At 43.9% G+C, this 26,360-nt stretch overlaps 1 protein-coding gene across 4 annotated transcripts in view; it reads right to left on the reverse strand.

Moving 5' to 3' along the window:
• Positions 1-26,360, reverse strand: part of LOC124118853 (Fanconi anemia group M protein-like) — a 96,936-nt gene that overhangs the window by 19,005 nt on the left and 51,571 nt on the right. For 2 of the 4 annotated variants that reach the window (XM_046481124.2, XM_046481126.2), the window contains 8 exons: positions 22,192-25,356; positions 21,129-21,254; positions 19,851-19,915; positions 17,457-17,586; positions 11,498-11,568; positions 10,521-10,665; positions 1,787-1,951; positions 654-1,285 (listed from right to left, as the gene is read on the reverse strand). In XM_046481124.2, the coding sequence (XP_046337080.2) occupies positions 654-1,285; positions 1,787-1,951; positions 10,521-10,665; positions 11,498-11,568; positions 17,457-17,586; positions 19,851-19,915; positions 21,129-21,254; positions 22,192-25,356 (4,499 nt within the window). The remainder of the gene's footprint in view (positions 1-653; positions 1,286-1,786; positions 1,952-10,520; positions 10,666-11,497; positions 11,569-17,456; positions 17,587-19,850; positions 19,916-21,128; positions 21,255-22,191; positions 25,357-26,360) is intronic. The other 2 variants (XM_046481127.2, XR_006858541.2) reach the window with 2 other exon arrangements.

Consider the following 26,360-nt stretch of genomic DNA (forward strand, 5'->3'; position numbering starts at 1 on the left):
ATGAGCCAATATGGTGCGAACTAAAAACCGTTTCAGGCATCAGGCGTGAGAGGTCGAACTCGCGGGTATGCATGAATGACATGGTATTTAGTAATTTGCCAAGTGTTTTTTGTTACAGAAAAGTGTGGTTGGGAACATTGTAAGTATAATGTGGATCATAGTAAGGAACGAGGGAGGCATTACCATGGCTAGTGATGCCACATGGGTGAGTCTGCTTTTGAATCAATACTGAATAAATGTAGCGGGTGAAAGTGGCTTGTGTGAATGTTTCAGGACAGTTTTCAGTGGCCAAAATATTCGACCATAATTATAATCATTTTAACCACTTGAATTAAGAAAAAAATGAAACTAAAAATACATTGAAAATAAAAGTGTTTTCATTAACTAGCGCTTGCTATAAAATGTGCCACCACAGGCAATATTTAGTAAACAAATATTCAAAACCCTCCACATCACTGTTATTATTCAATGACACTGCGTGCAAAGATGACAGATCACTGAAGCTTATGCATACTTTATAATCCTGGACGTTACTGGGCATTGTTTTGGCATTGTGACTGGAAACAAAAACTACAAATTACATCACAGGGCATTGTGATGTTGTTTGAAAACTTTGTGGTACTGTACTCTAAAGGTAGGCCTTAGACACATACCAGTGGCTTTGGAATAACAGAACTCAGTTTGTCAGAAGCAAAGTCATAGTCTGCACGACTTATGTCTAACAACCGCCTTGACGTGTCAACTGCCGAGCCAGAGATAGGAGCATCTGTTCTGGGCACTAGCCTATACTCATATCTGCCATTCTTCTTGGACATTTTCTGACGGAATTCCTCTTGTTTCTGTTTTTGCTTGGCAAGGCGTTCCTGTCGTAGCATGTCAGTATCAACCACTGACATAGTCTTCTGTTGTGGAGAGATGCTCCTACCTGCCTGTCCAAGGCTGGTTGTGTGAGATGCATGATGTAATGACTTCGCCACACATTTTGGACTTATTTCCTCCTCACTGCTGGACAAAATGGCTGCAACCTTTTTGCGGATAGGTTTATTTCTCTGACTGCAAAGCAAGTGAGAGCCATGGCCGTCAGCCTGTGTGTTCTCCAGCACAGAAGTGGCTACTCTAGTTTCCTCTTCACTGGATGACCCAGATATCTGACGTATCCTCTTTCTAGATTTTCCAACAATATATTTACATTTTTTTGGTTTAGACTGTTTTGAACTTTTCCGTTTTGAATAGTGATAAAATTCTTCAAAGTCATCCAATAGATCAAGTTCATCATCATAACGCTCTGAAAACAACAACCAAACATCTGTTCCAGTATTACAAAATACAACCAGATAACTGTGCGTATGTGTGTTAATCTTGACAATACCCAACTCTGACCAATTTACAAGCCTGATAAAACATATCTTTCTTCTCTTTGATAATGATTATAAGAAAAACATGCCTTAAAGCAATCAATATTTCTTGAAGAAATCATCTGGTTCCAAGCCATTTGAGTTATTATCATGTGTTCTTTGACCTTGTCAGTATTGTACGATTGGGCTGGATTTGACATTTTTCTGTGAAATATCTACAAACAGAATAAAGTTATCTTGAACGGATTAATGTTCTATTGAAGTTACTTTCCTATAGTCAGCCAAAACAACTTTCCAAGAGTCATTATCATGTAAACTTTGGCTTTGTTACAACTTTTTACTGATTTGGCTGAATTTGATCTGTCTTTCATTTGGTCCAACCGTATGTCAACTACAAGCAGTTTTTGATAGTTTGATTTTGGGTGGTTCACCTGTTTCCTGGAAGTCCTCTCCCACACAGAAGCTGTCTTCCTCGTACTCATTGTCCTGCTCAGGGACCTGGGAGAAAACATCTTTCTCATAGTGGCGTGCTTGCAGGCGGAACCCATCATTTTGAATGGGGCTCCGCACAGACTTCAGGTAGACAGCATGTATATCTGCATCAAACACAATGTACTGATCCGTTACATTTGGGACTACACTTTCTCACAAATTCTTGTAGGTTCTTTTTGCGTGAAGTCCCACCTGGGATTCGAACCTATCCTCTCAGTGTGAACCACCTAATCAACAGCACATAAAGTCAGCAACCTAATCCACTCAGCCACTGTGACTTCCACAAAATGGAAGTCCGACAACTGGTAGACTTGATCACATACGGTGTACCCTGCTGATAAGTGTAAATTGACCGAAGCTATGACTAGACAATGCAAATGTAACATATGTTATATTTGGGATTACACTTTCTTAATAAAGTACAAATTCTAGTACTTTTTTGGGGGGGGGGGGGGGGGAGTGCTTTGTGTACCCCACTTTCTAAATGGCATTGTCTATTTACAGTGTACAGAGCACTGAACATGCTGAATTCATTTAATACATCATTGAAGTGAATATAGGAAAAATAGTAATTGTCACCAACTTCTAATAATAATTCTTAGTTTTATACCTTAAGAGAATAATCAAACAGTAGTTATCATTGTTAATAATTCGAAGAATATTGGCTCTGTTACATAAATCCTGTATTTTTGCTGTCATCACACTCTAAAATCTTCAGATTTTTTAACAGAATTCCTCTGCACTGTCAACTATGTATAATCAGTTTTGCAAGTAATAGTATCTTGCTGCCCAAGATTGGCACATCAGCAAGTCAGGGAAATCTCACTTCCTTCCAACAATCAGCACCCTAGATGCAGATAATTCAGGGGGTGGTAAGGATTACTCCTGTTGTAATGGTGGTAGTATTCTTAGGATATTGACAGATAACTATTGTTTGATAATTCCTGTGAATATCCTCTCTTACATCATTGCCAGAACATACCAGAGGAACAGGTAGGTTCTGATATCCAGCAAGTTTTGGATAGTTAACAGTTTTCCATGGGTACCTAACAAATCTAAAAACTTTCCAAAAGGTGATAGGCCAAAGATTAGATAAACATGATAACCGAATCAAAGGACTAATTCAGAAAATGTCAGGATATAAGCAAATACAAGATAGATTTCCACTGAACTACCATTACATTTGCATTCTATTCCCACTTGTGATGTCATCAGATGACCAAACAGACTGTCTTTCAGACTTGACGTCAGTGACATTACTTGTGTTTCTGATGAAGTCATTTCTGATTCTGGGGATGTAACTTCCGGTTCTGAGGACGCCACTTCCGGTGGACCTGTCATCATTCCCATGATCTTAAAGTGTGATTCCAGTCCCTATGATCTTGCCCTACTCTCAGTAGACAATAATGATAGAAAAGATTAACTCATCTTCCAAAGCTCAAGCTGCCGGAAAATCTCCCCCTACCCCCGGCTTTCGCTCAAGGAGACCAAGTTCTAAGACACTTGGCTGGTCGATAAGTGTCTGATCTCATGTGCTGTGAAAGATCCCAATACTGAGGTAGATACTTCTTCATGGAGGTAACTTTCTTTAACCCTCCTGTGACAGTGGCCATGGTTAGGCCTTTGTCACATGTCAGAGGCAGTCTTACACAACATGAAGAGCTGTTTCTTGTGTCTCCTGTCTTAAAGAGACCGAGGTCTAAAACACTAGGCTGGTCGATAGGTCTCTGATCTTATGCGCTCTTAAAGATCTCAATGTTGAGGTAGATACCTATTGCTGTCAGATAAAACCTGAGAGCTTATATTGGGCATAGAAGATGATCAGGCTGATCCACAGTTTTACTTAGTGCAGGTTTGTCTGTGTCCCAGTGGTCCTAGAGCCGCCAAATGGTTTTTGGCTACAAAGTCAGGGAGCTATCTGATAGAGTTCTCTGCATGAGAAGGGAAGTCAAGCTCATGAATTGCTGACAACCTATCTGATGTGGCCCTAGCTAGCTATATCCCTCTATAGAGCCATGAAAAAACTTATTATCCTTCCGGAGAGTCCACCACCATGAGTATGGTTACATCATCATTCCCCAATCCTTGCCTTCTTCTCCACTGTGAGAGCTTGTCCCATCTATTGTGGTAGATGGCGAATGAAGAAGGTCTCTAAGATCATGCCACTGCTGCAGATGCAGAATTGGAGAATCCAGAAGCCTGTATCTTACTCGTGATAGTTTCCATTCATGAAGATGAATGCTGTGGAGACTGCCCCACTTTATGTCTGATCTGGACCGACAGAGATAGTATCGATGCTCCAGTCCTTTGAGTGGTTCTTCAATGAGACAGTCTGCGAAACCACGGCAGACTTGACCCAATGGGAGCTCTGAGTTTCATCCACCTTGAAGAGACCATGGAGAGAAAGCATAGGCCAAAATCCCCGTCCAGTTCATGGATAATGCATCTACTTGTAGAGCTTGTGGATCCGGAACTGGATTGACGTATGCTAGGAGCTTTTTGATGAGGTAAGTGGCAAATATATCCAGCTGATGAGTATTCCAAATTGATGTTATCCCCTTGAATATGCTGAGAATGTGACACATATTCATCCTGCATTTGATCGAATTTGCAAAGGCATTATCTCGCTTGCTCAATGAACTCACTGATTTGGTTCCCCCTTGTCTCTGGATATATGCTACTGCTGTGGTGTTGTCCATAGCAGAACTGAAGATAGGGCGTATTTGATTGCTCTCATTGATAGGAACATTCCCTGAACTGTCAGGCTGTTCATGTGTGCTCCCCATCTGGAACTCAAGGTGTCCTTAAACAGGTGATGTTTGGGTTCTTGAGAGACTAGAGGAATTACCCTTATTATGTTCTCTTGTCAATTCAATCATCAACTTTGGTGGGAACTGAACTAGGGTGTCTAGTGGTTGATATCATGAGCATTGATCCATGCACCTATGAAACGATGACATGCATCAACTCAAGTCGGCAAGCCTGACCATCCGATCATGTTAAAGACGCCTCTTAAGACAAGCATAATCTCCTCTTATCACAAATATGGGTTGCTGGTGACCTATTCTAACCCGGATCTTCATGGGTGTCATAATCACACGTGGTCGATCAGGAAACTTGTATTCTGCTGGAGCTGATTCCTGTTCTTATCAGCTGATAGGAAATCTTCTATGTTAAGGTGTGGAGGCAAACTTGGTGGATATGCACAACCCTTATGATCAGAGCTGTGATCGATATTTCAAATGGAAGAGCTCGAAATTCGTAGCGATGTCCATTTACTGCTAATTGGAAATACTTTGGGATCCATGATGAATATTTATGGAATATAAGCATGCTGGAGATCTGAACTGATCAACCAGTCTCAGCTGCAGTTCACAGCTTTCTCACAGATTCCATCTGGAACTTGGGCGGACAAACTAGAAATTTCTTGTTGAGAACTTTTAGTTCTATTATTAAATGCATGACTGTCATATTCTTCTTCTGTACTAAGAAGATCGTGAAACAGAAGCCCCTGCTGAGGTGTGTGTTCTTTAGTTCCAGGATGGCTCTCTTGTCTATTAATGTCTGTATGCAACTCTGCAGCCTCTTACATGGTCTCTTCCAGATAAAATTGTCAGTCCACTGGCTGGGATACAAGATCTGGTTGCTGATTGAACTGCAACTTGTATCCCTCTCTTACAACTTTGAAAATCCAGTGGTTGGTCGTGATATGCAGTCTTATGACACAAGACAACCCCCCAGCCCCCGGTCCCAGAATTGGCGTTAGGTTGAAAAATGGTAGATGTGACTAAAGTCCATAAACAAAGCTAAGTCAAGACACAGGGTTTCTGGACAGAGATGGTGATCACCTCTTGCATTTGGTCAAGCTGCCTCTGGCCTCCTCTACAGTTCTGCTCAAAATTTCTAGCGGCATCCCTTGCTTCACTGCTGAGTATGTCTGTCCTTCCAACTGTTTGCCTGGAAAGATTCCTTCCTAATGGGAAAAACTTACTCTTGGCAGATTCCCATAAGGCATGGTCTCTGGCCATTTCTTGAGGTCTCTTGGCCCGATATACTCAATGGTGGGAGTTAACTGTTGAAACTTTTCCGTGGTATCTTGCCAAACTTTCTCAAGGATCTTGTTAAGGTTGTCATTATGCACCATGATGGGTTGTGACAAGAGAAACCAGTACGCCGGGATTGATGACAGAACGAAGCCACAACGCAATCGAGTTGCGAGTTATGTCAACCATGCGATTAGGGTTACACGATATGAACAGACGGTCACGCCCTTGTCTACGTTCATTCGAAGCCTTAAGATAATACTTAAGGGCCCTAACCGGACACAGCGCTCTGTCCTCAGTATCAGCAGGATGTAAGATTTCTTTGAGTGATCTAACAGTGAATTCTCTCTCCGTTTGCCCGATTCTCTGATTCTTGGCGACGAAGCCCATGAGCAGGCCCAGGCGGACAGCTCCTTCGTCACCCCTATCGAATCGTACCTTGGCGACATCGAGTGCATGAATTTCGGATACACGTGCCGCCGTGGCAAAGGAGAGGAGAAATGCTGTTTTCCAAGTCACATGCCGGAACGAAGCACTATGCAAGGGTTCATACGGAGCTTCCGTAAGTGATTGCAACACTAGGGAAAGATCCCAGGCCGGTGCCCGAAGGCGGCCCTTCTTAAGATCGTGCTGTTTGAAACCCTTGATAATACCCCATATCACCGGCTCTTTGGAGAGACTGGTACCCATAATAATGTCCCGTACCGTAACAACGAACGAGACATAGTTGGAACCCCCGGAGAGTTTCCGGGTCTCTCGCAAGTGAGACATGAAATGAGCAATATCCTGCACAGATACCTTATCTGGCGAATCAATATGATGTTTACAACACCACTTCGTGAAAATAACCCAACGTGCATTATACACCTTCTGGGTAGAATCATGATGCATACTAACGTATGCCTGAGACGCCCGACGAGAAAAACCTTTACTCCTCAGACGCTCGGTGACAACATCCACGCGTGCAGATTGAACTGCCCTGCGTTTGGATGAAGCTGACGGGTGTGAGGGTAGATCGAGAGATCCAGTGTCACAGGCAGTGGAAGTGGCGACTGCGTGACCTGGGTCAGCAAGTCGGGGTACCACGATCTGTTCGGCCACATGGGCGCAATCAGTAACATTCGACAGCGAACTCCTCCGAGCCGGCTTAGAATGTGTGGTATCAACGCTGTCGGCGGGTAAGCATAAGCGTCCAAGCCCGTCCAGTCTAACGCGAGAGCATCGTGATCGATGCCCTCGGGTCTGGGACTGGTGATACAAACAACGGGAGTTGATTGTTGAACCGTGTTGCGAACAGTTCGACCATCGGTCCGTGGGAGAACCTTCGACCAGACTGGCCGCTGCAGCAAGGTATGTGTCTCCGTGAGACATTGCAAGCATGGAGTGCCGAGCGAGGGTGTCCAGCTGCTGCAAGGTACCTTGTGGTACCGTGGCAGCCGGTGGGGCACAGACACCCAAACGCTCAACACAGGCAGTGGAAGTGGCGACTGTGTGACCTGGGTCAGCAAGTCGGGGTACCATGATCTGTTCGGCCACATGGGCGCGATCAGTAACATTCGACAGCGAACTCCTCGGAGCCGGCTTAGAATGTGTGGTATCAACGCTGTCGGCGGGTAAGCATAAGCCTCCAAGCCCGTCCAGTCTAACGCGAGAGCATCGTGATCGATGGCCCTCGGGTCCGGGACTGGTGATACAAACAACGGGAGTTTTGATTGTTGAACCGTGTTGCGAACAGTTCGACCATCGGTCCGTGGGAGAACCTTCGACCAGACTGGCCGCTGCAGCAAGGTATGTGTCTCCGTGAGACATTGCAAGCATGGAGTGTCGAGCGAGGGTGTCCAGCTGCTGCAAGGTACCTTGTGGTACCGTGGCAGCCGGAGGGGCACGGACACCCAAACGCTCAACATGGGCTTCCGCGGTAGGACCAGCCTCAGGAAAGGCAAGGTCATGCACCGGGAAGGACCCTTTTCTCCACGACGGTGGAGGTAACGGGAGACCCCGACCGGAGGCAGGCGCGAAGGCTTTCTCCAGGGAAGGCTTAATCCCACGCAGCAAGGTTGATGCCGGGAAAGCCTTGTCGGACGACTCGTCCTAAACCTCGGAGGAACCCACGGAGCCGTGGATTCCCCGTGGTATCGGCAGGGGCTTGGGCATGTCCTCGAAGAGGTCATAAACCATGGCCACGCGGTCCTTAACCGATAGCGGGAGCAACGGTTCGGGGGAAGGACCGGTGACCACGGCAGCCACCGCCGTACCGGTGGACCCCGCGTCCGAACCCGCGGCCACCGAAGAGGCCGGGGACGGAACAGCCAGCGGCCTATCCTGAGATAAGGCCGCCAGCTTGGAGTCCACAAGTTTAGAAAGCAATGCGGCGACAGAATCCCTGGACAGCCCGAGGGCCGCCAAGGGATCCGCCGCAGCCGAGGAGGTGGTACCCGCAAGGGGACCCCGACCGGACGAGCCGGCCTGGACGTACAGTCGGTAGCGCTCAAACGCCGCAGGCCCCAGACCATGGCACTGGGTGCACCCGGTGTCCCCGCAAGGAACCCTGCACCGCGGGCAACGATCGTGGGGATCCCGGGTCGATAAGAATTTGCGGCACACCCCGCAACTCCGAGGAGCAGGGGTAGAGGGGGTTGGAACCGGGGACATTACCATGTCAGACATTTTTTATTCTATGGACAAAGAGCAAAACATGGTTACAACGCACGCACCACAATGATTCACAAACGAGTATTTTCCCAAGAAAATAAACGAGCAATGTGAACATAAAACATACACATATAACATATAGAGAAATAAGTGATGTTAACCCCCAAAACATACAAGAACAGGGGAAACGTAAAACACAACGTGCATACGCGAACCCCGCAAGTATAGAGAAAAAAGGGCGGGAAAAATTCTCCGTTTGGCGGGAAAATTATATCCAAGCGGAGCTACCGCAACGCCCCATAAAAGCACAGTTTATTAGAGAATAAACTACAATAAATATCACCGAATATTCGAGGAACGCTTCAGCAGTCTTGGAAACACGTCTTGCTAACGCAAGCGAAGGAGACAAGAGTGAAGGGTGTCACATGGCAGCTAGGTGGCTACGCACGTGCTGCATGAGGTAATTGAGATCTCTGTGGTAGATTTCGCTATAGCAGCAGTTGTGGGAGACAACAGCCTCGGTATAACAGTTGTAACGTATTACTTAATGTAATTAATTGTTATGATCTGTTCATTTCCCTGAATTCGCTGAAGGGAAACGATATAATTTTTTTTCTGTGGAAGACAAACATGTTTTTATTGCAAATGTAGGGATTGTGTATGCGCTGGTGATGTGCTTCATTATATAAATTAGCATTGATTTTAAAGGCTTGTACAGGGGGGTCATCTTATACGTGAGGTCGTATTGTAGACGGCGATATACGGTACATGTAAGACATAAAAGATGGAGATTACATGGAATTCCATATTGGTTGTTGTATTTAAGATTCTTTTATAAACTAAGGATATGAGATATTTCTGCATTTGCATAGTACAAAACTTTGCTCGTCTGGCGTCCATGGAGGTATGAACTTCAGTGTCAACTTAAAACCTGAAACTCAAATTCATCTGTTCCCCTCTTGGCCAGGGATGCTCCTGGGTCTGCTTGTGTTGCTGACTGATAGATGGCATTTCTTCTGAAATGACTGTCACACATCTCTTCATCAAAGCCTGCATGTCAAGCCTGAGTGTCAGAGTGGGTCAGCATGGGGATGATTGTGAGACTCTGGAGTAGTGCAGGCACAAAAATCTGCAGTCATGGTAGAAATAGACGTGAAGGTCTCTATGTGTTTCTTTGCTGCCGGCTTCTTCCTGGCCTTCTACCATGCATCTGCCAGCTTGACAAACAACAGAGAGGAGGGCACACCTTAGCTTCCACGGGCCACAGCAAATCTCTCCACTTCTTGCAGGAGGTATCTCAATCCCCAGTGATCTTGAATTTTCCACACTACACCACATCCTAATTACTTATGTGCTCAGATCCCAGAACTACTCAGCCATAAATAAGACACTACTAGTGACTAGTAAAAGTTAACTGAAGATACAGATAACTACAGTGTGACAAACTACCAATAATGTGCTTAGAAAAATCATTCAAAAATAAAGTTGCTGCTAAGCACACACAGGAAAGTAGTGAGGTTGTGCAAGAGGCCTGGGATGCAAGATAATATTACTTGCACAATTTATAATGGAAAGGATATACAGTTAGTATCACAACTGGTTATGGATAGTTCAGGTGAGGTCAGATATGGTTTAACATCGCGTTCGATACAGACACAGTATACTGACTCAAAGCCGACCGGTCCTTGTTTTAGCCCCTTTAATGTAGAGTGTCAGGCAAGGTACCATCTTTTAATGTCTTTTGGTATGATGCGGCCAGGGATCAAACCCCCAACCTTCTGCTTTCCAGGCAGACGCTCTACCACTAGACCACGGAGGCAGTCTTTGGATAGTTGACAGTGAAGAGGACTTCTGTTGAAAATCTGAAAATTTTATAGCGTGATGAGAGCCAAAATATAAGATTTATAGCTTTGATTTATATCTGCAGAAATTGAAGGTGTCCCTTATTCTACTGGGAACTGATTCCTCTGCCACTCACCAACATCATCTTGAGACATCTGAGTGTCGTCATTAACAAAACTGGCCTCCAGACATTCATCATTGCTGTCCCAGTCCTCATCGGATGATGCATCACTGCCAGACAGTATGGCCTCCTCATCCAGAAAGCAATGGCCCTGTCTTGTCTACAATGCATACATAAGGACAGATTACTACATTCAGATCCAGTATGGGCACTACTGTCTATGGCAGATTTCATCTTGGTTTGGCCCCATATGTAAAGAACCAGCAATCCTCTTATTTTTGTTGTGATCCCTTGTGTGCATCTAACTTCAGAAACGTTCCTTGAACTTACGGTTGTTACTACATTACCAAGGGTACCAAGTCAAATTTATTCACTATCATGAAACCTTAGTCCTTGACCTACTTCTATGAATCGTCTCCAAATCATATTCAAATTAAGTCCATCCATCCATAATTTTGCTGGTTATTCTCTTTACAAGGAGCATTCTGATTATCCAATCTTCTCAAAACCCATCAATATTTGTTTGTTTTATCATCCATACACCAATCTTTCATGATGAACTATCCATTACAGAGGTGTGTTCACAATCTTCACCATGGTTTACACTTGACAAGAGAATATCTTTACACAGGACATTTGTATTGAGATAATGTAGACCTTGTATCCCAGCATATGTATGCACATGGCCATGATACAATCATTATTATATTTTCAGGCCTGCCTGTCTCACTTGCACCAGCCCACCTCACATCATCATACAGTTCCCCAGCACCTGCAGATGAACATCCTAGCCATTCTTTGTGGACTTACACTACACACACGCTTCCTCCCAAACAAATGCTTCATCGGATCATAACCTCTGATAGTTAATGTTTTGGGAGAATACCTACAGTTTTAGAAAGAAAGGCGGAATAAAATGGGCTGCACGACTAATAATGAATTTATAGTAACCTAACAATGATTGATATGTTAAAATATAAAACATAACTTACCTTTATTGTTTTTCGTTCTTTCCTTTTCTTCTTTGATGCATTCACCACTTTGTTGTCACCAGTATCTTGGCCTTAGTACAAAAAGTGAATTATCTGACAATATATTTTGAACAAGTGAGTTGAATGTTGTGTTATGCCGCAGTCAATATAAAGTAGCGTCACCAGTGGCTATTATAAGTTATGTCCCTTCAATGTCCCTCCTCTCATATCACTTGCATTTGCTTCAAACCAAATGGCAGCACCCAGAAAGATGATCTGATTGATAATCAAAATCTATATTGTAATATAATGGGACTTACTTTGCCAAGTGCATCAAATCATGTGAGCACCTTGATTCAAAACATGAAGAGATTTGGAAAATATCTGTCAACGCCGACTTGGCAGTACACATGCTTTGCAAATCCTGCAATCGACCGAAATCTGCATGGCAGTTTACAAACCGGATGTCGATTTTGTTACAAGAATTTGATTGGACTAGATTCATTAGTCCAGCCAAAATATAACTTCATAATTTCAGCCTTGTTCGGCATGGGTGAAAACTCGACTTTTATAGTCAGTTAGTTCAGGAAGATGTTTACCAGAAGAGTGGAGTACATAACGGAACCAGGGTGAGTTATGGTGAGTGGGTGAATGAATGTTGTTTAAAGTCAGGGTCAGCAATATATAACAATAGTTATCATTGTTAATAATTCTAAGAATACTACCTCTAATTCTTTGCCATAAATCCTGTATTTTGGCTTCACATGAACTAAATTTTCAGATTTCCAACAGACATCCTCTCCAGTGTCAATTACACACAATTTGTTGTTCCCCAATAGCACTATAGCAACCCAAGCTATGATGTGCCTAAGGTGAGAAAACCTCATTTGGGGAGGTGGGGGGGGGGGGGGGGGGGGGAGTACTCCTGATGTAACAGAGCTTGTATTCTTAGAATTGTTAACAATGATAACTATTGTTTGATAATTCTTGCTAATCCTCTACCTCTGTTACATCTTTGCCAGAATACACCAGAGGGACCCAGTGGGATCTGCCTCTAGTAACTCCCTGTGTAATTGACAGTAATCCTCTTCTGGAAACCATTTGATCGCTGATTCTAATCCTGACCCATTCCTTGTGAAATTTCTCTTGAGGACTTGAAAATCAGAATGCATCAAGAATCAGTCAAATACTTGATATCTTCACTAGAATTACTGTTATATTTGCTGATCTTGTTAGTAATAATGACGTCATTTCTGGTCTATTTCCACCAAATGACGTCATTTCCTGTTAAAAATGGATTTGTGACACTATTTCCGGTGCTGAGGTCACTTCCGGTTTTGTCGTTCACTTTTATTGAATAGTGACGTCTCTTTATGGTCTATTTCTAACAAAAGACGTCATTTCCTGATAAGATGCTATTTCCGGTGATGACGTCACTTCTGGTTTCTATCTCCTCCGGTGATGACATGTTCTTGAAGTTGATATTCAAGGTGCTCCTAATCCATCCTGCACCTAATACACAGGATAATCAAGGGTGTATTCACCATTTGATGCTGCCGGTGTCGGATCCCCCTCCCTAAGGCCAAGCCCCCCCCCCCCCCCCCCCCCCCATAGGAAATTATTGGTGGATGATAGTTTGCGCCGCGACAATGGGCCCAAGGGAATATATGCCCTCTAGGCCCGGCTGCACATCAAACAAGTAAAAGCTGGTGAAGGTGATTTGTAAGGCCCACTCACAGCTGGACACCACTTGTTCCACCGAAACGGATGTCCATGAAGCGACACTCATGGCTAGGGCTCTGATTTCATGCGCCAAGCAGGATCCAAGATCGTCCCATGTCACAACTTATTGTTCTGACGTAGATGTAGTAGAAAGTCTGCTACCATAGGGATGGAGATTGTATTAGTTATAATCCCTTGTCATCTTTTCCACTGGACGAACTTATCCCATCTATTGTCATATATAAGAGAGGATGAAGGTTTCATGATCTTGCCACAGCATCAGAGGCAAGTCCAGAGTACATGGATGTATGCATCTTTTGTGTGATAACTTCCAGGCGGTAAGATGTAGGCTGGGCAGATTGTCGTAGAAAATGTTTGACCTGGGCTGTCGTAACAGATCTCGATGGAGAGTTAACTGGAGAGGCTCTTCCATTAATAGACTTAATAATCTGGGAAACCACGCTCTGCTGGACCATATTGGACCTATCAGTATTATTATGCAATCAGTCTCCTCCACCTTGTGGATGACCTTGTCTAGGAGAGACCATGGTGGGAATGGGTATGCAAACAGGCCCATCCAATCCATCGATATTGCATCGATCTGGTGAGCCATTAGATCGGAAACTGGACTGACATAAACTGGAAGTTGATGGTTTAGGCAGGTATAAGAGATGTAGATTCGGCGTGTCCCATAACGTGGTTATCCAAGCAAAGATCTGGGGATGAAAGGTCCATTCTGTTGCCACTATTCTCCCCTGGCAGGAAAGGCTGTCGGCAAGGTTGTTCAGCTTCCCGGGAATATGTCTCGCTTCCATCCGGCAACTGATGGAGTCTGCCATGGCAAACAATCGTGCAGTCTCAATCATCAGAGAACTGGATCTGGTTCCTCCTTATTTAATGTATGGCACTACTATTGTATTGTCCGTGGCTATGAGGATGGACGATTGGCAGAGAAATATTTTCCATGCCAGGATGGCGTAGCAAATGGCCTTCATTTCTCTGCAGTTGATATGTAGGATCCTCTCTCCCATGTTCCAAGATCCATGTACCGTGAGATCATCAATATGGGCTCCCCACCCCCGGGCGTTGGAGAAGTCAGAGGAATGCCCCTCATCCCATGCTCTCTGTGAGTCCACCAATGCAGGTCCCGTAATAAGTTGGGAGGTAACTGAGTCTTGAACTCTAGGATGTGGGATCGTAGTAAGTTGAGCCATCTCTGCAGAGGAGGTAACATCAACCTTCCTGAAGGTCATATCCTGTAGAGACCTCAGGTTGCCAAGAAGAGACAGCCACTACCTTAGAGACCTGCTGGGTTGAATTGATAGGGATTGAATCATCATAATAGTCTTGATGAATTGATCCCCTAGAGGGCATAGATATCCCTTGTGAAATTGGAAACGCACTCCGATGTATACGATGTCTTGAACCGGAGTGGTCTCGGACTTGGAGGGATTGACTTGGAAGCCTAGGTAGGTCATAAGCTGAACCAGAAATAATATGTTCTGGTGTAACTGAGCTTCTTCTTGGTCTGCTGCCAAAAAATCGTCCACGTACTATCTGGAGGTGGGTAAACCTGATGACTGGCACTGTAATCCTGGTGACAAAATCTGCGGCCCACGGCCTGAGATGCCAGGATGGGATGCCTCTTGAAATGCAGTTAGTATACATGAGCCACTATGTCTAGGACCCAGCGGTCGGGCGTAATCTGCTTCCAATTTTTAGCATATGACAGAAGACGCCCTCCCACTGGCCCCAGAGTTAGCATTATGTCGAAAGACGGTAGGTGTAAAATGTAATCCATAGTCATAACCAGGCTGAAAGGGTCTATAATGGCTGAATGGGCTGCAAAGAAGTCAGAACCTGAGTACACCTCTGCCCCCAGACTTGCCCCGGTGATAGGATCCTCATTTCTTGTAGTCAGGCTGACAAAAAGAATCCTGAGAAGACTGATGTTTGTCGTACTCCCGACTCAGTTGGAACAAATCCTAACTTCTTCTCAGGTGGCTGTTTATATGATGAGTCTTTCTGATCCGAGGTACACTTCGGGGGATCGGAAGATCCATGTGCCTTGACAGCTTGGTTAATAGTCGATACCTGGAATTGTTCAGTTGTGTCTTGTCTGATCTCGTCTATGACATGTTCCAATTTGCCGTTGAACATCTTGGGAGCAGATCGGTTGTGACATTATCAACCTTTTCGTTTGGTTGGAAACAGCTCTTGAAGAATCTGTGCTAGTAGTTGTTGACGCTGTACCCAGATTAGCTGTGAAGATATCCAGACTTGGGTGGAGAGTAAGTCTTCCTGCATTCTGACTATGGTGTCTAGCAACTTGTGGATGAGTCCGACCTGATCCGTCCTTATAGTCATAGAAATCTCTCCGGATATGCCGTCAAATGATGTCTGCAATGGTGGAAAGATGTGCCTGATTCCAGCTACAAACCAGTTGATATATGCACCAATGTCCATTAATGTCTGGATGCCATTGACAGGTCTTTAATTCGGGAAGCAGGTAACGTATCAGGGTTGCGTACTAGCTTCATAAAGTCCTCGACCAAAACTTGATGGTCCGGAAGTGGAGAATCATGGGTTTGATACAACTTCCACTTCAATGGAGGTAAGGGTAGCCGGTCATCATGTTTGAGCTTGAATAGATTTTCAGAAGCCTGATGTACCACCTTGCCTGTATAACTTGGCCACGGCAATGTCTGGTGGATATGTTGAGATGATGTAGGAGCATGACATCCTCCGTATTCCGGCATTTTATGTGGTGAATTGTCTGTCATTGGAGTTTGGAGTACCTCAATGAGTTCCACAAAGCTGTATCCCTCTGTATAATCCTGCTGGGGTGAATTGTGAAACCGCTGGGCTGTCCCATAATGTAAGCGTTCAGCTTGGGTTCCATCAGTTGATGGTGACGATGCAGTTGAAGTTACGCTTCCATAACGGTCTGCTGGCTACCGTGGGGTCCATGCGATGATCGTACGGTGTCTTAGATGAGGAAGATGGCCTTGTGGTACCCTGATGGGACCCAAGCGGAGATCTAGATGCCGGTGTCTCACGGGAGGGTTAACTTTGGGAGGTGGTCCGTATGGTCATCTGGGGTAGGCCTTACAGCTGGCTGTGGTCTGAACAGATGGCTGTTCCCCAAGCGGCCTCTTGGCCAGAGGACTCTTCTTAGTCAATACTGTCTGCTTTTTCGCTAAGCATCTCCATCTCCTGAGATATAGCCGAGAAGCGGGACTCCATCATCTTCTTCTGCTGGTTGAAGAGCTGTTCCAACATGTTCATAGAGAACGCAGAAGTAGATTCATTTGATGGAGTAGTCAAGGCTCCTGCTAATTTGTTGAAGACCATCTTAGACAGAGTAGAGTACTGAAGAAGAGCTGTTGTCGGAACAGATATGACCTTTTGGCCGGAGGACTCTTCTTAGCCATTACTATCTGCTTCTTCTAAGCCTCTTCAGTGCATTTGGCCTCTCTGCACTTCGAGCAGTTGCTGTGCAGATCTCCCGTGATCATAAAATGGCTACACTTCTTACAAGCAGGAGGAGGGTGAGACTCCATGACGACCTGACAAACACCTCACACCAGCAATACTTACATGAGTATGATCATCACAACAAATAGCAGCTCTTAATATGACTTAATATATCTGTTTATTGAAAACTATAGAACAAACATAGATTAAATGTGACTACAACTAAGTGCTTGATTGTTACAACTATAACAATAGGTGTTGACTACAACTAAGTGCTTGATCGTTACAACTATAACAATAGGTGTTGACTCTAGCACTCAAAGGAGAGAAATGAAGTTTCCCACCTTAAGCACGCCATAGCTTGGGTTGCTATAGTGCTATTCCGGAACAACTAATTGTGTGTAATTGACAGTGAAGAGGACATCTGTTGAAAATGTGAAAATTTAGTTAGTTTGACCGAAGCAAAAATACAGGATTTATAGCAAAGATGTAATAGAGGTAGAGGATTCGCAAGAATTACTTCAGTTCTATCCATCTGCCTGGAAATAATTGAGTCTGCATCAGGCAGGCCAGTGACTGAAAGCATGACCTCATTATAAGATGCATTCTGCCAAGTCCACCACTTCTCATGTCACAGCATGGGATACTGTTGACTGCTTCTTGCAAGAAATCCCAACAGAAAGTGTGAATAATGATTACAAAGAAAAGTACAGCTAGGAGACAAATCAATCTGTCTTTATTATATAATCTAAGAGAAGAGAAGAGCTACATCTTAACTCACTCAGCTGGAAATCATCCTCATCATTGGTATGACTGCTGCTATGATGGGGTTGAGATGCTCTACTCCAGGACTTGCTGGAGCTGGAGCTGAGGCCACATTCATTCTCCTCATCACTGGAGAAATCTAACTGCTTGTCACAGAAATAAGGAAAACATTTTAACACAAACTCTAATAAACCTATAATCCTGGGTACATTGAAAATTACATAACTATATCCAGAAAAATACCTACAAAATAGGAAACAAGCAACTAAACAGAATGATGCGTGACTCAGGTTTATTTGTACTAAACATAGGGCTAAAAGTATAAAAACAAAAGAAGCTAGCATGATTTTCCCAAAATAACTAATACATACTACATGTAATGTTGAATATTTCCCCGGCAACTGATCAGCTGTGAGTACAAACTGGTTGTATCACATGTTTACTTTCACCTGATAGGTGGCAAAAGCTCCATAACCTTCTTTTCATGAATGGCCCTGTGGATCAGGCTAGAAGGCAAACCACTGCTACAGAAGTCAATGACTTAACATTGTTCCATCACCCATAACTCCAAACAATGCCACTGTGAAAAACTCTCACCATCACTCAGAGAATTTTTTATAAAGGTATGGAAGGAGATTACTCTCAAAACATCTTCCCGAGGCAAGGGAGTTAACTGACTATATAAGCCCAGTTTCTACCCTTGCCAAACTAGGCTGGAAATTCTGGGCTTGATCATAGGTCGACCAATATAGTCAGTTATAGTCTGGAAGGCAATTTAAGGTACTAACGTTTAGGGCTGTGAAGGGTAACTCGGGTACCTCGGGTACCTCGGGTGGGTACTGAGTACGACCCGGGTACCCACGGGACTACCCGGACCCGTGGTTAATCACGTGATATATAGTTTAATGACAATTAATTATCTTAAACACTGCAAGTCACTAATGTTCGCATTTCTTTCTCACTACGCACCCATTCCTTCTGACTTTTCATATGATTGAATAAAGATATAACTTAATTCAACTCCAACCAGATTGTTTAATAACTGTATCTAAATACGTATTGCCAGGGCTATGCCAAAAATGTTCCCAATCGGACATTATGAGACATCTCCTGAGACCTACAGTGGGTACCCGGGTAGGGTCAGGCAATAGAGGGGGGTTACCCGGGTAGTAAAATTGGACTCGTCCCAGCCCTACCAACGTTTACTGCAATATCTGAAAAACAAACTGAAAAACTGACAACAGACATATTAGTGCTGCCCTGAACTCCCTGACAACAGACATATTAGCGCTGCCCTGAACTCCCTGACAACAGACATATTAGCGCTGCCCTGAACTCCCTGACATAAGACATATTAGCGCTGCCCTGAACTCCCTGACATCAGACATATTAGTGCTGCCCTGCACTCCCTGACATCAGACATATTAGCGCTGCCCTGAACTCCCTGACATAAGACATATTAGCGCTGCCCTGAACTCCCTGACAACAGACATATTAGCGCTGCCCTGAACTCCCTGACATCAGACATATTAGCGCTGCCCTGAACTCCCTGACATAAGACATATTAGCGCTGCCCTGAACTCCCTGACATCAGACATATTAGCGCTGCCCTGAACACCCTGACATCAGACATATTAGTGCTGCCCTGAACACCCTGACATCAGACATATTAGTGCTGCCCTGAACTCCCTGACATCAGACATATTAGCGCTGCCCTGAACTCCCTGACATCAGACATATTAGTGCTGCCCTGAACTCCCTGACATCAGACATATTAGTGCTGCCCTGAACTTCCTGACATCAGACATATTAGCGCTGCCCTGAACTCCCTGACATCAGACATATTAGTGCTGCCCTGAACTCCCTGACAAGACATATTAGCGCTGCCCTGAACTCCCTGACAACAGACATATCAGAGCTGCCCTGAACTCCCTGACATCAGACATATTAGCGCTGCCCTGAACTCCCTGACATCAGACATATTAGCGCTGCCCTGAACTCCCTGACATCAGACACATTAGCACTGTCCTGAACACCCTGACATCAGACATACTAGCGCTGCCCTGAACACCCTGACATGAGACATATAAGTGCTGCCCTGAACTCCCTGACATCAGACATATTAGAGCTGCCCTGAACTCCCTGACATCAGACATATTAGCGCTGCCCTGAACTCCCTGACATCAGACATATGAGCACTGCCCTGAACACCCTGACATCAGACATATTAGAGCTGCCCTTAACTCCCCGACAACAGACATATTAGCGCTGCCCTGAACTCCCTGACAACAGACATATTAGCGCTGCCCTGAACTCCCTGACATAAGACATATTAGCGCTGCCCTGAACTCCCTGACATCAGACATATAAGTGCTGCCCTGAACTCCCTGACATAAGTGTGTTGCATTACCTTCATCTTCTGCTTCTTTCTGGCAGCAGGCCGAGATGGAGTCTTGAAGGACAGGACCTTCACATCTGACAACCAAAACACTAACATGTATACAGGGAAATGCAGGGACAGGAATATGGACTGCAATATGTCCATTAACATTCGTATAATAGTGAAAATAAGCAAATATTTCACATTTTGACACTCAATGATACCAGTAATGTAACATGTTAATTTCAAATGGGTCATCTAGATGACATTCCATACACCTTTTTTATTTTGAGGCTGTTGACAAATTTAATGTTTAAATGTTTTGTGCCCAAATACTCAAATTTCTTTATTTGGTTTACAGTGTTTTTGTGATCCTCTTTATTTAGGTTTGCTCTACCCCATGTGTAGTGTAACAAAGTGTTTTGCCATGAACTATCATAGTTAAAGAATAACGACGCTTGTGTCCAAGTGACTTGATGTTTTAATAGTTCAGGCCAAAACTATACTTTATTAAGCTACACATGGGGTAGAGCAAACTTTGTGCTATAAAAGAACAATGTGCCTAAAATCCTTTCTTTAATAAGCAGTGTGGTAAATTAAAATCCTGGAACGGGGCTATCTAAACCACAAGCAATAAAGAGGAATTGTGTTAATGTTATTATATAAATTTGGTTCAGTTTAAGTGCATGACACCAAACATTCAACAAGTGAATTGTTGGGACGAGCAACCCATGTAAACATAGCCAAAGTTTTGTCTCACTGGATATTGTGATTTGAGATGTTTTCCTGCATACAAGTTAAAACTTATGTTTCCACCATTCATGTGAGCAGACTGCTTTAACTGTGCTTGTTGAGTTGGTTGCACAATAGGATACTGTAAAACTGACATGAATTGACAGTATGTGGCAAGGTGACTTGACGTGAAATGGTGGAGAAAGAGCAACAGCAGTTGTGTTGTTTGACTTCAATATGTTGCTAAATGCCCTATGCTGAGCCACGTAAGTAGGATTATGTTATGTATCAAGCATTCTTATTCCTGTGGCCAGTGACAGACACAATGTATAGGGCACAACACCTTCCACGGACAACTTTGTCATGTTTGTGGCTGCTGGATAAAGTACTGTCAGTGACTTTCATCTTGTAACAAAGCATATTACGATGTTAATTATGAAACACATTCTTCTGAAACCATGTTTAGTCAGCACATGGCTTTACATACTCCTGTGGCATCATTCTTACTTCATATTTTACCATATTCAGAGGGTTATTCCTCTAAGGATCAAACGTGACATAACCACAATCACATACCTCTACTTTCCTGTCCATGTTGGAAAGAGAAGGAATCTCCAGTATCCTCCAGAATGGCTGCCACCTTCCTTTTCCTAACTAAACGGAAACTCTCCTCCTCAACTTCAGTGTGCTCAGCCCCACAAGCTACAACACCCACAGATGAGATACGGTAGGAAACTATGTTACGTTTTTTCTGTCTACTCACTCATATCTTTGGAAATGCTCTTTTCAGAAATAACACAAACCAAACTAGAAATGTAAAACAATAGTTGTCATTGTTATTAATTCAAAGAATACAACCTCCATAACATCAGTGCCAGAAATCCTGTATTTCAGCTGTCATCCTACTTTAGAATTCTTCAGATTTTCAACACTATCTCTTCACTATCTATAACCAGTTGTGACACTAATAGTATATCCCTTCACCAAGCCTCTATCTGTTGACAGTAGCACACACAAGTGCAAGATCCTTTGGGAAAGGGGATGCAATTAATGTCACAACTGGTAATGGAGAGTTGACAGTGAAAAGGATTTGTGATGACAATTCGAAGATTTTTATGGTGTGATGACAGCCAAAATACAGGATTTCTGTCACTGATGTTAGAGAGGTATTGTATTCCTAATAATTAAGTGTTTGCAAGTATTTAGAGAAACAATCTCTTCACTGCTATTTCTGGAAGTCCCCAGAAAGCATTACATACCACCATGCATTTCCAGTGTCATACCATAGTTTGGCAAAATGCATGTCTACCACAACCTCATGCCAGCTCATGGCCTCTGTCTAACATACTGAGAAATCATAGGCAATCCTTCTTGAGTTAGGCAGAATACAATTTTTTTTTCAGGAGATATACATGATATGATATCCCTGACAGTAGTATAAACTGTAAAGGAATTATTGTTCATGACGGCATTTTATTTGATGAAGAAAGCTTCTGGGTCAAAAAGTCTGAATCTAAGTTACCCATACTCTGCCACATTTCTTCCATAATTACACTGTAAACATTAATCAATTCCCCTGCCAATGTTAGATAATCTTTAATTCCTCCATATGTTGCAAGTTCACTGTGTAAATACATACCTTCCTGTGGACCGCTGGGTGTGGAAGCGCTGGGACTATTAGACAACTGGTTTGTTTGTGCCAATGTAGAATGTAGACTGTCAGGCATACCGCCACTAGCAGTCCTAACCATGGAGGAGACTTTGTTCATTACTGGGGTAGCAACTTTAGCCAGATATGAGATGCATGAGGACATCTTGGACACGCCAGCCTTAGGAGTGCTGCTTCGGGCATGGCTTGACAAAGGACTGTAGAGGAATGGGGCTCTAGGCATGGGAGTCAGATCCTCTCCTCGATCTGCCTTGACAAACACAACTGAGGAAGATATCATGTCAGCTTTTGAAGCAGAGGTTTGATGTATATTTCTTTCCTCAGTTAGTGCAGCTGCTTCTGGACTGTTAGTCAAGTTTACAGTGCCTAGATCATCAGCCAGTGGATTGTCCAAGGACATATGCTGAGGCTCATTTGATGTCTTCCCAACAACCCCACATACCATGGTTGTCACATCCTCATCTCTCTCCCCTGAAACTAAATCATCAGTTTCCTTGAAGTTTAATTTTTTTCGACTTGTGATGTTAATTTGAGAACGACTTAGGGACATCTGAGAAAATGTTTGAGCTGCCATAGGGGATGGCGGTATGATATCATCATCAAAGTCAAATTCAAGGTCAAAATGTGGGAAGTCAAAATCGCACCCATTGTCATCTGAGTGAGGTTGAGTAGCTGCCGTCACATAAGTAACTTTTGAATGTTGTTGCTTTTCACTATACACCATTCCTGGAGCAGACTCGATATGTGAACCTTCAACAAATGTCACAGGCTCTCGGTTCATCTTTATCTCAGAGAATGAATGCTTCACAATATCAGATGAGGAAGAACCTAGGTACGTTTGCTGTTCATGCTGGTACCCATCGTCATGATCTGTAGCATCATCAAAGAGATTAAAGCTTGGCATAAAATGATCAATATCATCTGTCTCCTGTTTTAAGTCTTCCACCACAAGCTGCCCTTGGTCCTGTGGGTGTTCTTCCTGTTCGAAGTCTTCCACCACAAGCTGCCCTTGGTCCTGTGGGTGTTCTTCCTGTTCGAAGTCTTCCACCACAAGCTGCCCTTGGTCCTGTGGGTGTTCCTCCTGTTCGAAGTCTTCCACCACAAGCTGCCCTTGGTCCTGTGGGTGTTCTTCCTGTTCGAAGTCTTCCACCACAAGCTGCCCTTGGTCCTGTGGGTGTTCTTCCTGTTCGAAGTCTTCCACCACAAGCTGCCCTTGGTCCTGTGGGTGTTCTTCCTGTTCGAAGTCTTCCACCACAAGCTGCCCTTGGTCCTGTGGGTGTTCTTCCTGTTCGAAGTCTTCCACCACAAGCTGCCCTTGGTCCTGTGGGTGTTCTTCCTGTTCGAAGTCTTCCACCACAAGCTGCCCTTGGTCCTGTGGGTGTTCTTCCTGTTCGAAGTCTTCCACCACAAGCTGCCCTTGGTCCTGTGGGTGTTCTTCCTGTTCGAAGTCTTCCACCACAAGCTGCCCTTGGTCCTGTGGGTGTTCTTCCTGTTCGAAGTCTTCCACCACAAGCTGCCCTTGGTCCTGTGGGTGTTCTTCCTGTTCGAAGTCTTCCACCACAAGCTGCCCTTGGTCCTGTGGGTGTTCCTCACTACTCTGCACACACAGCAGGGCCTGGGTGAAAGTGAGAACCTCTGGGTGAGGGGATCTGGCTATATGTAATATTTGGGGTGTGGAAACATCTGGGTACTTGTTGTTCATTATGTCATCTTCAAAATATGAATGTTGTGACCCAGTTTCTTTTGATGTACAATCAGTGTACATATTATGTAAACTGTTCATGTCTTGCTCCTGTTTGTTAGGCTTATCACTTCTGATAATCCTATGGTCATCAATTTCCATAATACTCTCCCTGAAATGTACACTTCTGTTCATACTTACACCAAGGTCTATGATGTCACCACAAGCTTTATCACATGTTGCAAGAATTGTTTTTTCTGGTCCTTGTGAAGGAAAGGTTTCAGTACCAGAGGGTATGTTTTTCATAATATTTAGATTTAACACTGACAGATTTTTCTTTGCTGTGTCGCTTTCAGGCACTGATGGTGCTGGTTTCATCCAAGTGAATGTATGTATATCTGAGTCTGGACCGGATTGGTCACTGATACCTGCAATGCCCTGATTAGCAGACTGCAACACATTTGCCCTGTCACCCGTGGTAGCACTCAAACTACTGCACAGTGCACTACCTTCACAAAGTCTGGCCTTTTCTTGATTTGTGCCAAAAGTAATTTCATGTTGCTTCTCCCGGGAAGTCACATACACCAGCCCAGCTGGTCCATAACTTTCCTCATACCACTCGCAAACAAGCTGTTTAAGATCTAACGTAGGTAACACAGCCTCATTTCTCAGATCACTGAATACCATGTCAACCACCTGCAAGGGTGGGGCTGTTCTAATCATGAATGTTCCTAGCTTTAATGGGCAATTGGACACACTACCCTGAGAAACCACATCAGTAGGTTGCTGTAATATAAAGGAATTGACTTGTTGATCTCCAGAGATGTTCACATCTAAAGATTCTGTATGAGTTACATGTAAGTTTTCCCTCTCTAGACCAAGATTTAAATCCATACTCCACTCATCACAATGTAAGGAATCTTCGTCTTGTTTCATATCTATCACTGCAACTGGAGCGTCTTCTTCAAAGTCACCCTCATCAAGCATGATAGGCTTGATTAAGCTTCCTTCCCTCACAAATTTCTTGCTTTTTGTTCTTTTAATGTTTAGATCCTGCTTCATTTTATCTTTATGGAATTCAATTTTGTTATTGTTCTTTGCTTTAGCATGTTGTGGAGAAATACTTTTGATTACATACTGTTCTTGCTTGTCTGCTCCCTGTACAACCATGCCAGTGGTATGACACTCTGGCAGCTCCCCCTCACTATCCTCCCTCTCCCCTTCCCAGTCCTCAATGACTGGTAGTATCTCAGTCCCCCCGACTGTCCTCCTGGCAGTCAACCCAGCCGGCTTCCCTCTTGTTGGGTGCTTCTGATGCCCACTTGTGGTACAGAACCTGAGGATGCCCCCTCCCTGTTCCGAGTCATCTTTCTCCCCTGGCTGCAGCACATCCTCACGCTTCAGATACATCTCCATCTCAACACCATAATGGTCCTCATTTCCAGGCAATGTTTCTGTAAAGGGGGAACAAGAAAAGTGAACACTAGATAGCATCGTTTTTATAATATAAATCTTAATATGTTTCATGTTGCTACATCTAATTCAAAATAACCAAAGGTTTAAGGAAATTTCAAACTAATTGCTGAGCCTGCAACTGAAATATACTAACCTGTATCAACCTCATCTCCTGAAGTTACTATAACCTGTATCAACCTCATCTCCTGAATTTACTATAACCTGTATCAGCCTCAGGCACTTAAGTTACCATGACCTGCATAAGCCTCATCCACTGAAGTTACTATAACCTGCATTAGCCTCATCCACTGAAGTTACTATAACCTGCATCAGCCTCATCCACTGAAGTTACCATGACCTGTATCAACCTCATCTCCTGAAGTTACTATAACCTGCATCAGCCTCATTTACTGAAGTTACCATAACCTGTATCAGCCTCATCCACTGAAGTTACTATAACCTGCATCAGCCTCATCCACTAAGTTACTATAACCTGCATCAGCCTCATCCACTGCTATAACCTGCATCAGCCTCATCCACTGAAGTTACCATAACCTGCATCAGCCTCATTTACTGAAGTAACTATGAGTTGGATAAAACATGAATGCAAGTTTATCATTGGGATTGCAAAACTCGAGGGAAGAAAGGCATGGGACTGTGAGATTGAGGGCAAAGCTTGAGGTCTTGCTCCAGAGGCACTCTTCTCAGGGGCTTACAATTCCTTCTATGTATGAGGCCTCAGTGGATGAATTGGTAACAAGCTCAGAATTCATAACGAAATGCCATGTGCCAAATGCCATGTGCTGTATCAGCCTCAAACACAAAGGTTACTATAACCTGTATCAGCCTCATCCACAAAAAATACTTTAACCTGCATCAGCCTCATCCACAAAAGTTACTATAACCTGTATCAGCCTCATTTACTGAAGTTACCATAACCTGCATCAGCCTCATCCACTGAAGTTACTATAACCTGTATCAGCCTCTTTTACTGAAGTTACTA

Source organism: Haliotis rufescens, unplaced genomic scaffold, assembly GCF_023055435.1.
Source record: "Haliotis rufescens isolate VD_foot unplaced genomic scaffold, xgHalRufe1.0.p SCAF_3, whole genome shotgun sequence".
In the NCBI taxonomy this organism is placed as follows: Eukaryota; Metazoa; Mollusca; class Gastropoda; order Lepetellida; family Haliotidae; genus Haliotis; species Haliotis rufescens.